The sequence below is a fragment of the Peromyscus eremicus genome, chromosome 7 (genome assembly GCF_949786415.1).
Source record: "Peromyscus eremicus chromosome 7, PerEre_H2_v1, whole genome shotgun sequence".
In the NCBI taxonomy this organism is placed as follows: domain Eukaryota; kingdom Metazoa; phylum Chordata; class Mammalia; order Rodentia; family Cricetidae; genus Peromyscus; species Peromyscus eremicus.
In genome coordinates, this window is record NC_081422.1 from 6,119,517 (window position 1) to 6,132,827 (window position 13,311).

The window sequence follows — 13,311 nt, forward strand, 5'->3', positions numbered from 1 at the left end:
GTATATATTACTAACTTCTCAGGTCACATTATTACAGTATCCCAGCCCCCAACGTCCGATTTTCCAATCAAATCCACTAATTAACATTAAAGCAGCCAATGACATAAACACACGACGTGAATCTGTGATTATAACAGGAAACCTCAGGGGTCAGGGAAGTGACAGAAGAATCTGCACTGGCTCATACTATTTGATGGTTTTCCAGGTTTAGGAAGAGAGTATGCAAGTGTGAATATGACATAACTTGCTACATACATTCGTGACATGTTTATGACAGTTGCTGTCATGGGGCTGGAAAGATGGTTCACTGGTTAATGGCACTTACTGCTCTTGCAGAGGACCTGGCTTTAGTTACCAGCACCCACATCAGAAAGTTCACAATTGCCTGTAACTCCAGTTCCAAAGGATTCAATGCCCTCTGGACTTCAAAGGCACGCACATGGTACACATAAATTCATGAAGGCATATACACATAAATACATTTTTAAAAGTTTTCTGTCATACAAAATATGTTTAATCATTCAAATAAGAAATCAAAAATCCTCACAGCTTTTTATAATCACATCACACTGTCACCTCAATAACCATGGGTTTCGGGGGGATAGAGATAGTGGGCAGAGTTTGTCTTATTAAAGGACAAAATATTTAGTTTACTATGTAATTTTATTGGCTTGCAAACGATAGTGCAAGCTATTAAATATCATATTGGCAAAATTTTTAAGCAACATGTGAAAGAATGACAAGGAGATTTAAACTTGCATGTGTAAGAGACACTAAAACTGCATCAATCCCATGCTTTTGGTGCAAACACACTTACTGACAGCAATGATGAAATCCTTGTGCAATTTGTAAGTCATCAGGGGCTCTGCAAGGCACCTACAACAGAGAAGCAGAGAATGTCTAGAACTATCGAAACTTCTGTCACCCTACATTTCCAGGTCTTTAAAAACAGTGATTGTTTTTTGCCAACTAAAGGCGAAGCAATGACTAACAAAATAATTGGTTCGTTATGTAGTATAACAAAATCCTGGAAGGGGGATCTAGACAGATCCGCTGCTCTTGAGCACTCTTGCCACAACTGTGTGAAAAGGGATGCTATATTGAGGATGTTGCTCAGTTGCTAGAGTATTGCACAATATTTGTTTACACTGTGTGAAGATGTGTCACTGTGATTGGTTTAATAAAGAGCTGAATGGCCAATAGCTAGGGAGGAGAGAATAGGCAGACTTTCCAGAGAGAGAGAGAGAGAGAGAGAGAGAGAGAGAGAGAGAGAGAGAGAGAACTCTGAGAAGAGAGGCAAGGATTTTCTCAGTAGACTTGGAATAAGTCAGATGTACAGAAATGGAGAAGAGGTTTATAAAAAAAAAGCCACATGGTAGAATGTAGATTAATAGAAGCAGATTAATTTAAGTTATAAGATCTAGTTGAGACCAAGCCTAAGCTAAGACCAAGCTTTCACAATTAATAAGAAGTCTCTGTGTCATTATTTGTGGGCTAGCAATCCAAAGAGAGTCCAATGAGAAAGCTTGCCGCAAATGGCGGCCCACACTGGGTACCAGAGGAGTGTTTATCTAATTATTCTTTATCAAAACAGAAAACTCAGGAGTCAAATATCAGCTAAGGACTCAATTGATCAGAGAAACAGTGGAGAAGTGACCAGTGACCTCCTCTCTCTCTCCTTCCCCAATCCAAAAGGGCCAAGAATCTTTCAAAGCCCCACCCTACTACTACCTTGCTCCACCCTCTGATTCAAAATAAACTTTACTGGCAGGCTCAGAAGTGTCAGAGTATGATCAAAATATCCCCACAACAGTACAGCGCTTGTCTAGCACAGACAACACCCTGCATGGGTCCCTAGCACCACATAACCCAGTAATGATAGTGCACACATGCAGTACTAGCACTCATAAGGTAGAGACAGGTGGATCAGAAGTTTATGGCCATTCTCAGCCAAGTAGTGAGTCGAAGGACTGTCGGGGATACGTGAGACCCTGCTGTCTCAAAAACAAAAACAAACAAAACAAAAAACATGGGTGTTATAACTTAAAAAAACATTTCAATATATTTATAAACATACACAAAGCCCCACATATATAAGGAAACAAAAAGACTAACTCAGGATTCATAAAATATTGCAGTTTTTAAACTTAATATTGGAAAAAGCATGTATGAGTTCCAGAATGTGTATCTGTCACCAGTGTTGCTTCCTTTAGGTAAAGGCTGTGACCTGAGGAGTGAACCCCATGTACACAGATTTCATGCAACAGGTAGATAATTCCCAAGAAGAGGAGAGCAGTCAAGACCATAATCCCCGGTACTAAAACTTTCTCACCTGAGGTAGTTTTTCAGCCCACTCGTTATAGTCTTATTGTCCCACAGCTCAATATCAATGTCCATATCAGGAGGGGACTTGGGAGCTGGAAAGAATAAAATTCGAAATGTTTCAACAATAATTCAAAATATTATCTATGCCGTGATGAGAATGCATACCAACTCAAGTAGGTCAAAGGGAGGGCCGTTTGCATCATAGGGCTCCGTTAAAGTTCACTTTAGGAAGGCTGACTTTGTGATCTGGTTGGAAGCTCACTCTGTTTCTTGCCCTCAAAGGTAAGAAAGGTAGCATTGCTGTCTCTCAAATCAATTTCTTGCTAACGGCTGAAAGGACAGGGGCATGCTTCTAGGTGCTTGGCATGGGCCAGCATTTACGTATCTGAAGAAGCACTATCACCCTGAGATTAAAACAGAGGAGGCAGAGATACAGAGAAGCTAAGCAAACTCCAAGACCATAGAAAGCTTTCAAGTGGTGGAGCTGGGATTCCAAGCCAGGAAACAGTCTAGGACCGTAGCGGGCATCTATACACCCATTCATGTTCCTGCAACGCTAGCTAACAAAAGGCACTTGAAAGGGCCCAGCCTCACAGACGTGCCACCTTATCTGTTACAGCTCAACACTGAAGACTGAACAAAGGGACTAATGGCTTAGCAGAGTGGGAAAATGTGGGCTCTTACATCCAAGGTCTTGTGTTCAGGTGGCAGTACCCCTGTATCCCAAAACAAACTTTTAGAACTTAACTTTCAATATGATATAAAAATTAACAAAGACAACATTGTCTATGTCTCAGGGAAACCTGTATGTTGGGTTACCTGTACAAATATCCCAAATCAATGGCACCCTTGTTTCATCTAAAACTTACAAAATGTGGTGTTCATAAGTTTTTGGACCTTGGAGTTCACACCTCCTATTCGGTACAGGCCTAAAATGGTGATACCTGAGGGAGGAAATCACAAGTGAATATGGCTGAAGGGACTTATCAAGCACATATCTAAAAATCCCAGGCACATGTCCATGCAGAACCTGACAGCTACTTACCCAATTTTGCCAGGGAATCTTAGCCATCCTACCCTGGAAACACCCACCCACCACAGATTTCTCAGAGCAGGCACTGAACAGCGGTTTAAAAGTCTTTTGAGCCGGGCGATAAAAAGAGAAAGTATGCAACCTCTACATGAAGGCAGTCTCAACAGGTCATGACTCATTCCCATGGGAAAGCTGAAGGATGCTAAGAATGGAACAGCAATTCAAATCACAAAGGAAAAGAGTGTTGGGCTGATAGATGATGAATACAGTCTTCCTAAGATCTCCCCTCTAGTGTTTGAAAGAACTTGAATCAGGCTTTGCTGACTCCCCATAGGAGACCTTACCCTTTCAGAGGAGGGGATGGGGGGTTGGGGGAGAAGGCTGTGGGGAGCAGGAGGAGGGATAAGAGGGGGATCTGTGGTTGGCATGTAAAATGAATAAAACAATTTTCTTAAATAAAAAAAAGAAAGAACTTGAAGTGATAAACAGTATTGTGCCTTTCAGAAAGAAGCAAACAGGGGAACATATTTGAAAAAGCCATAAAAAAAATAGTATAGGGGTTGGAGAAAAGGCTCAGTTAAGAGCATTAGCGGTTCTTGCAGGAACTAGGTTCAGTTCCCAGCACCCACAGAATGGCTCATACCCATCTGTAACTTCAGTTTCAGGGAATTTGATGTCCCCTTCTTGCCCCTTCAGGCACCAAGCATACACACAATACACATACATACATATAGATATTCACATATACATATAAGTAAATAAATCTTTGAAAAGAAAGAGTATAACCAGTTGAAATTATACCTAGCTATATATTCACATAGTTTAAATTTGTATCCACATAGTTTAAACTTATATCATACTCAAAATTGTTTTTGTGTTCATGGCCCGATGCTCACTTTCCTGTTTAAGTGAAAGGTTCAGAGTGCAGGAGTGAGACATATGGGAGTAATCACACACTGTCTGCACACTCACCTCGTGTTTCCACAGCTTGAATGCATTTTCTCACGAAGTTGAAGCCTGCTTCGTTTAAGTACACTGCAAGGGAGAGACAGCCTAATTAAGATCCGATATGCAACTCGCCTTCCCCCTTCAGCTGGCTCTGCTCTGTGCCTTCATGGATTTTACCACTGCATTCATCAAATGCTGTAATACAGCAGGGAGACTCACACTTACACTCACTTCATCAAGCTGTGTGCTAGGGAGCACAGAGCACTCTACACTGTAAATAGACCCACAGCACAGATGGCTCTGTTGTGTTCAGACCACCCCCACCTCACCCCCAACCCCCCTCGACACCTGGATAATTCTTATGGTGAGTGGAAAGTGATAGTAAGGCCTTTCATGTAGTCATTCTTTCCCATGTGACCACGACAACATCCTGAGCCTCTTAATATAATTCATCAGGTCACTGAAAACTCCACTCCTCTTTGCTGTGATGTCTAGTGCTCTGTTTTAACAAGCGTTCTTTTAAGTACATGCTTAGCATTCAGAATAACTCAAACACACTCAGTCCATGTGCTAGCAGCTCCCCCATTTATGGTCCTAGAGTAAAAAATAACATGATTTTCATTCTTTGCTAAACTTTCTTTAAATTAGCCTTAAGGCTGGTGAGGTGGTTCAGTGTGTACAGGCTTGCTGTTGAACATCTTGACTTGAATTTGATCCCTGAGACCCACAGGGAAGAAACAGAGAATCAACTCTTGCAAGTTGTTCATTGATCTCCACACCAGTGCTATGGCACACATGTCCACCAACATACAGCCACCCAACCACCTGCTTGCTTACCCCACTTACTCAATCAATAATGTAATAAGTAAATTTACTTTAGCTTTTAAGCTGTGGTATTAAAATCAAATTAGATTAATTATATAAAGGAAAATATTTTAAAAAGCCAAGTAACACCCAGAGGAAACACTTGAGAAGTCTTTACATTGTAATAATTTCTATCATGTGGTAGGTAGGCATTTTTTCAACATGCCAAAATACTAATGAATGAAAATAATTCAGACCAACAAAATTAAAAACCTTCCAATTCTAAAATGATGGTTATTTTTAAAGGTTGGGTAATTGAGTACATTGTCCAGCTTGTCAATAAAACTGAGCAAGAGGCAGAAAGTATCTTCAAGTATTTTCAATAAGACTGTCCTCTAACACATAGGATGAAGAGAAAGGTATCATGTAAAATAGAATTATTTTTTACATATTCATTTGGAGTAAAATAAACAATAGGCAGGCTATCTCTCAAAGACAGACTGAGACAGTTGGAAACAATGCCCTGGTCTATTCTAATACACTGAGAGCAGTTGCCTCATGTAGAGCAAAAGTTTACAAGGTCAATCTCTGGCTCCTGAACTATTCCATGGATCCTGCTCTTGGCTTTCTCCCCACGGGTTAATGCACGATTATTAATCAGTTCAGGGTGTGGAGAAAACAACAGGAATTTGTTCATCGTGTTTGACTACTGCACTTTGCCTCAAAGAGCTGGTTCCATGGAGCTGAGCTGATACCCAGCATTGGCTGGAGCCAGGAAAAACCACAGGTTCCTCTAAGCTCTGGAATGATGCACTATGACCTGGAGCATGCCCACCGACTTTTATGAATGAGACTCTACCTATAAAATGTGAGAAGTGGCTCTCAGTAGAACACCTGTCATCCCAGCACTGAGGAGTCTGAGGGTGGAGGATGTAGGGTTTAAGGCCATCTTGGGTTACATAGTGAGACTGTGTTAGAGCAGAAACTAACAGCAACAACAAGACAAACAGAAACAAGAGAGCCCAGGGAGACATAAACAAAAGAGCGACAAGCACCCACCTCTTAAGTCAGTGTTATGGACAGAAAAGAGAAGACAGCTCAAGGAAACCAGTTTCTAAGCAGATGAAGAAGGTGATGCTTACTCTTCCACATAAAACTTATGTTACTAGGAGTTGGGGAGATGACTCAGCAGTTACAGTGTTTGCCATGTAAGCATAACAACTGTAGTTCAGATCCACAGAAGGCAAAAGAAAAAAAGAAAAAATACTGGATGGACCTTGTGGCCCACCTGTAATTGCAACCTCAGATGACTGACACAAAGGATCCCCAGACTAAGCTGGTTAGTGAGACTAACCATACTGGTGAGCTCTAGATTTGACCAAGAGACCCTGACTCAGTGAATAATGTGGAAGAACAATGGAGGATGCTTCTAGACATCAGCCTTAGGCCTCAACATTGGCACAAAAGTGCACGAGCATTCACACTCAAAAACACTCAGACAGTTGCCCATACATCACACGTATATGAAAATAGAAAAAGAGATGAAAATGTTTGTTACTTGGCATGATTTTATCTCTCTGTTTTCTCTTTTAAAAACTAAGTATAGGGGGGCTGAGAGATGGTTCAGTGGATAAGAGCGCCCACTGCTCTTCCAGAGGACCACGGTTCAACTCTCAGCACCCACATGGCAGCTAACAACTGTCTCTAACTCCAAGATCTGACACCCTCATGCAGACACACTTGCAGGCAAAATACCAATGCAAATAAAGGTAAATTAATTAAAAAATGTTTTTTTTTTTTTTTAAAAAAAAACAAAAACTAAGTATAGCAATCTCTTCCTTACAGGACTACTAAAGAATGAGTTAAAGTAATTTGGAAAGCTACACTTAGTGTTTTAAATGGAGTAGGTGCAGTGTGGTGTCGGCTCTGTGTTCATGCCTGTCATTGACTGTAGTATAACATAAACCTTCATGGACCAAGCCCTCTTTATTCTTTGGGTATGTCTGAACCAATGACTGCTTGAAGGACTGTCAACCAGTAGTGCTGTTTTTCAAAAAGGCATATCATATTACTTAATAAAAAAAAAAACCAATTTGGGGCCAGAGCAATGATTTGTTTCTTTAAACAGACATAGCTCGAGCATACAGTGATAAAGCCTCATGAACCTAGAGGGTTGCTGAAAAGATAAATTGGACATTAAGAAATGTCCCTATGGGTTTATTATACTTTAGTAAATCACAATGATCAAATGCAATGTGTCACTGAGCTGAACAGACCGTGCACACTGTGGCTGCTCTTCACATATATTTACTGCCCTGTTCTTCACAAAGGAAAACAGAATTTTTTAGCATCTTGAAGACTGGTTATGGCCATGTGATCAATGAGATGGAATGGAAATGATCCTATGTTACTTCCCAGCCAACCAAGATCAAGGTTTGCCATTTTCTTTTGTCACTGGCATAAGATCAGCATGATACAAAAGGAGGCTACTTTGTGAACTTGAGTTTCAGAGTAGAAGCAAAGCATGGAGGACCTGCATGGACATGCACTATAAACCAGCAAGATTCTTTGCTGCAGCAAGCCTCTGGGATCTGAGGATCAGCTTTCATCACACCGAGACCTGTCTAGGGCTTATTTAATTATGTGTAATTTAAGCAATTTTTGCTGTGGCAACACAGACTCAAGAAATATATTCAACTCAACAAAATTAGTATCCTTAAAGAGAAAAATAAGTCCTGTTAGAATCATCTCTTGTCTGTTAATATTCACAAAGTTTGTACAATGCCTCCACTAGAGTGCCCAGTATTCTCTGCTGTGGTGTGGTTTACATAGTTTGCCTCCAGTTGACTTGATGTAAGATATAGTTACATTGACAGTCAGGAAGCGTCAATTTTAAGAAATTCATGTGATGAAAAATGAGCTATTTTCTAAAGCCATGAGAGGGTTATTATATTGCTTTCATTCGTGCCAAGGAAAATTCAACTAAAGCAGTGTTGTTGTTTTTAATAGCTGAAAAATAAAAACCATTTACTCCTTAATTGCACAAGAGACAGCCGTGGAAAGGTTTATTAATAAGTCAAATGACACCATTAAAAAGGGTGTGCATGAGGTGGAGATCCGGCAGCAAGCAAAGCACTGCCATACAAGCTTGAAGTTTGGGCCCCCAGAACCTATATGGGGTGAGACTTGGTAGCATGCACCTGTAACCCTAGCACTCAACAGTAAGACGGGAGCCACAGAAAGGAGATCCCCTGGAAGCCTGGAAGCCTGGTGTGCTTGGCTACAAACAGGAGGCCTCTCTATTAAAGCAGACAGTGAGACCAACACCAAGGTTGTACTCTGACCTGCACACTGTGGATATCCATACTTAGACACACAGATAGTGAGTGTTTCTCCTAACTCTCCTCAGTGAAAGACAAAGTATTCTTGGTGTAGAAACACGGAGTTCCGGATGGGTGCTATGTCTTCTTCAGAACAGGCAACCAAGACGAGCAACCAAATGTTTCCTCCCCCTTCTCCACCATGTCTGAGTGAGCACCTTCTTTGGTGGCTTCTTCCCTGAGACCTCCGTGTGCCTCACTCCTACTTCTCCCACAATCTGTGCACTCTCCCCAAGACCCACCCTGTGACCCACCCTACTTTTTCCTGCTTTAGAGAAGACCAGAAGAGTATTCAGAATCAAACTGTCACCAAATTCCCAGGCACTGAAATCCTGTAGTACTAATGTTACTTGGCCCGAAAACAGACTAACTTAATAAAGCTAATTTATTCAATCAAAAGTTAAGTGTAAGCATTTTCTCCCTGTTGGAAACTGTTCAGGGCTAAAGCTTTTATTGAAATCCAACCTAAGTTTCCATGAGACTGTTTAGCAGTACAAAAGCTATTAATCTTAACAGATATTCCAACAGCAATGGGGAAAAGAACAGCCTTCCACAGCTAATAAAGCAAAAGTCCTTGTTCTTTCAACTTCCTCCTGTTTCAAAACACCCCAGACCCTTCCCGATGTAACCTTGGTGGTCTTACTGTACCTCCTCAGGGTTTCTAGGACAAAGCAATGCTTGTCTTTCATCATCCATTTACATTTCTAATCTGGCATTTCTGATAAAAAAAGATACAGATATCCAACACCATACCATATAAGTTTTCAGAGGGGAAAAAAGATGTGAGCACATTTGTTGGTACTCAGGATACCCTCAGGACCTTTCTCATCTTCCTGAAGGATGAAGAGTTGCCCACTCCCCCTTTGCTGTGAGCTGCAGATATATGAAGTAGGAATTCAGCTGACAATGGCAAAAGCATCTGGAAGAGTCAAGAACTCTTCCAGCGGACAAAGCCAAAACTAGGGAGTCTTAGTGATACTAGCTTTTGAATGTACTAGCTGTTTCCTGCAGTGAATCTCTTGTGTGCTGTTGTAGCTTTCCCATTTGATTCTTTTCTCAAGAACTTCTAACAGTGTGTTTGATCACTCATTGGGCACAATTTCCTCTATACTATTGGGGTATTTGTATAACATCCCCCAACTGTGTGGACAACAGTCACACAATCAAGACCTCTTTGTTTCAGCCTTTGTTACTTTTTTAGCATTAGACTCAGAAGTCTGCCTTTCTGTAATTAGCTCTGTAATGTAATTTCTCCATTAGCAAGTATCTGACCATGGCCATCTCTGGACAAAGCATTTCATCTGAGATACTTCACAAACATCAAGGACAGACTTCAGATAGATAAGCATTCAGACTACCTGCTAGTTTCCTGAAATAAGGTAAATATTCATACTGAGACAACTGCCAAGGCCAGGAGGGTGTTAGGTACAAAGCTTTGTTTCTCATGCAAATTAAGCTTAAACCCTCCTTTCTCCCATAGCCCAAGTGATATCCCTAGTTCTAAAGGATTCCCCCTTTAACAATTAACTCAGAACAAAAGGGCTTTTATATACCAGGTGCATCAAGCTGTGATGCAGGCTACCTAGCTACCCTTCCCCCCCCCAGTCAGAAAAAAATGGCACTGCTGAGATAAGCTGAGACAGATATGGTGCCAAAGGAAATAAAGGTAGTTTTGTTTTACTCATGACTTATAGTGACTTATAGACTCCTAATATTTTACCTAACCACTTCTAAGGATATAGTTTGAGCACATAAACTCCCTTTTTAGATCTCTTTACCAATTTTAGCCCTTGGTTGACCCCATCTCCTTTAATCACTCCACTTTGGGATTGTAAATGAAGCTGACAATCACTGCTCTTTGTGTACATCTTATCACCTCTCTTTTAGACCCTGAAAGCCTCTGATTGCATTGTCAAAGAATTACTGCTTGTACGTGTGTGTATATATACTGGTACCTCCACAGCTGGGTGGATTTTTGGACTTAGAAGAATAAAATGAATGGACTAAAGATTGGTGTACTTAGATTCATTCAACATCGCCACTAGTAGCATCTATTCTGGAACTCTGGGAGAATTCCCCTCAGGCAGGTACCTGGGGAGAACTGATATCCCTTTGCTTGTTAGACCCATGCAATACATGTGAGCTAGAACTCCTTTCAATGGGAATAAAACTTTGACCTCTGATCAAACATAGTTCTTTTCTCATGGGAAGATTTAATGATGGAGCAATTTACTTAGACACCTGGGGAGTTCTAGTGATAAACTACTCATGCAATGCAAAGCTCAAGAGGAATATTCTTCACAGAGGGCAACTGTTTAGAATATGAAGAGAAAGGCTAATATCTGTTTCACACTAGGAAGATTACATCCTAAGGCATACATGGAGAAAATCACCCAGACAATGGTCAAACGTTAAAGGCGTTCAGAAACTTTAAGATTATATACCCTACACAGCTAAGATGTGACTGTAGCTAGCAGAAACATCTATTGAAATAGACCCCTTTTATCTATCCCAGGAATAAATAGATATAAATAGGAATAAAATAGAATAATACAGAACAGACTAGACAGGAGGATGTGAACTAAACACCTCTGTTTTCAGAATTGCTACTCCATCTAGATCCAGGGGTGAAGGGTCTGCTAGAAAGTCACCACAGAAACCATGTCATCTGAGAAGAGGCATGGATCAAGGCAGCACCAGAGAAAACCCAGGACCCATGAATTGAACTTTTCTTTATTAAAGACCAAGATGAAGATGTTGAGACAGGGCAGTGTGTCAAGAAATATAACCTGTTTTCCTGAAGAATATGTCCAGATGGCAAAGTTATGAAGAACTATGAGTGAGGTTCTGTCCCAATGGACCTGTTTGAGGAAGAGTCTCATTCTCATTTTAACTGGACGGCATCTGTTTAATATGGATGACAGCTACTACCCTTAACCTTAAAATAAATTAATCAACAGCGTCTTATCATCTCAAGAAGAATACAGTATGTCATATAACCACAACAGTATTTACAGATTCAATATCCTAGACCAGTTCTTTGTGGGGTTTCTGTTGTTTTGTTTTTCACATGGAGCTTTGTCTTAAGAATGATCTAACTTTCCTTTTCTAATGAATTACACCACTTCATTTACAGCATGGGGGGGGGGAGTGTTGCATCGAGTGTGACTGCAAAGCAAGGAACTCCCTGCTCAGGCTGCAGAAGGTCTGCTGGCCCCACGAGCACACCACAGCCTCACTCTCTATGGCATGTGCTCTGAGCACCTCCGCTGCAGCCTTGTATAGGGCCACTCCAGTTCTTACGGTTTTGTTTCCACATTTCCCAGTGGAATCAGGAGTTAAGAGGTTTCCCTCTGGAAGTGTCTGAGGAAGGACCAAGCCCAGGGGGAAGACACCAGCAAGGGTCAGAAGGTTCAGATCCCACATGCTCTTTCTGTGGCTTTCTCTTTTCTCTCTCAGGAAATGTAACTGGTTTTATTTGTGGCTTACTCTGCAGAGCAAGTCAGAATGTAGAAAAGTTTATTTCTGATTAAGTTTCTGTTCATTTAAAAATCATAGTTAAGTCGAAATCTAAGAAGTGTTCATGCAAAACCTTTAAAGGAAGAGGAGAAAAAGAACTTACTTTCTTCTTTCTTGCTAATTATGGCAGGCAGCGTGTAAATCTAGAAAACAAAGGATGTCAGTTACTGCAGTTAATGGTCCACACAGAAGATTGGCAAGGTGATGCTTACATTGAAACAAAACGATGGGCGTGGGCTCAAGGTCCAGCAACTATTTCCAGGGTACAGCCATCTGTCCAGCTGATCCACCAACCCCCTAATATGGTTCCATTATTAATGGTCCAGCCTGGACTAAGATCATCCCTCACCATGTATTTCACTCTCTTTCCTGAGTTGTGCTTAAGGCACCTTCTTCTGGAAGTGTCTCTCACAGTGGAATTCATCTGACTTTACTCCTTCCTCACAGGAGCTGTATGGGTTTTGTTTTCTGTGGGCACGGTCTTGACCACATTGCTGAGATAACAACCCATTCCTGCGTCTGCTCTGAGTCAAGACTTCTTAACCATTGGTGAAAAGTTTAAATATTTTTAAAAATCTACTTCTGATTGACATTCTTGATTTTTTTTTTTTTTTTTTTTTTGGTTTTTTGAGACTGGGTTTCTCTGTGTAGCTTTGCGCCTCTCCTAAAATTCACTTGGTAGCCCAGGCTGACCTTGAACTCACAGAGATTCGCCTGGCTCTGCCTCCCGAGTGCTGGGATTAAAGGCGTGCGCCACCACCGACCGGCCATTCTTGATTTTTGATTGATTGACATTGTAAAATACAATAGAGTAGAAATGGAAAATAATAAACAGAGAGCCAGATCTTCTCATTATTTAGTTTGATGGATTTAAATCACATCTTTGTGTACTCACATGATCCTCTAAACTCTACTCACAGTGTCTGGGCTCATCTGATTGTGGCCTGGAACAGGGTTAGAGGGAGGGTCTCAGAGCACACTACACTGGCACCATTGCTCAGGCATTTAGCTTGATCTGTTCTTGTGTTCTCTGCCATCAATGGAACCTTCTCTAGTGATGGGACAGCACCTCCAGTTTATTCTGTGTGCTGTCACTCAACAAACCCAGGAATAGTGGTCAGTAAGAAAGCAAAGAGCAACTAATGACCTCTCTTTCCTACGTAAACTCTCCTGGTATTTGTGAGTAAATTACAACACAGATATCAAAATGACTATTTTGAAAACAAGATGTGAACCAAAGGGGATGTCTCCCACCCACAGTTTCGTTAAGCCTTTGTACTGTAAAATGGCCTGGACCAGAGG

General features: G+C 41.1%; 1 protein-coding gene across 1 annotated transcript in view; it reads right to left on the reverse strand.

Moving 5' to 3' along the window:
• Arhgap42 (Rho GTPase activating protein 42) overlaps positions 1–13,311 on the reverse strand; it is a 233,611-nt gene that overhangs the window by 14,941 nt on the left and 205,359 nt on the right. Inside the window, exons 12-16 of the mRNA XM_059267304.1 lie at positions 12,113–12,152; positions 4,331–4,393; positions 3,195–3,269; positions 2,333–2,417; positions 818–876 (exon numbers count right to left, since the gene is read on the reverse strand). Of these exons, the coding sequence (XP_059123287.1) occupies positions 818–876; positions 2,333–2,417; positions 3,195–3,269; positions 4,331–4,393; positions 12,113–12,152 (322 nt within the window). The remainder of the gene's footprint in view (positions 1–817; positions 877–2,332; positions 2,418–3,194; positions 3,270–4,330; positions 4,394–12,112; positions 12,153–13,311) is intronic.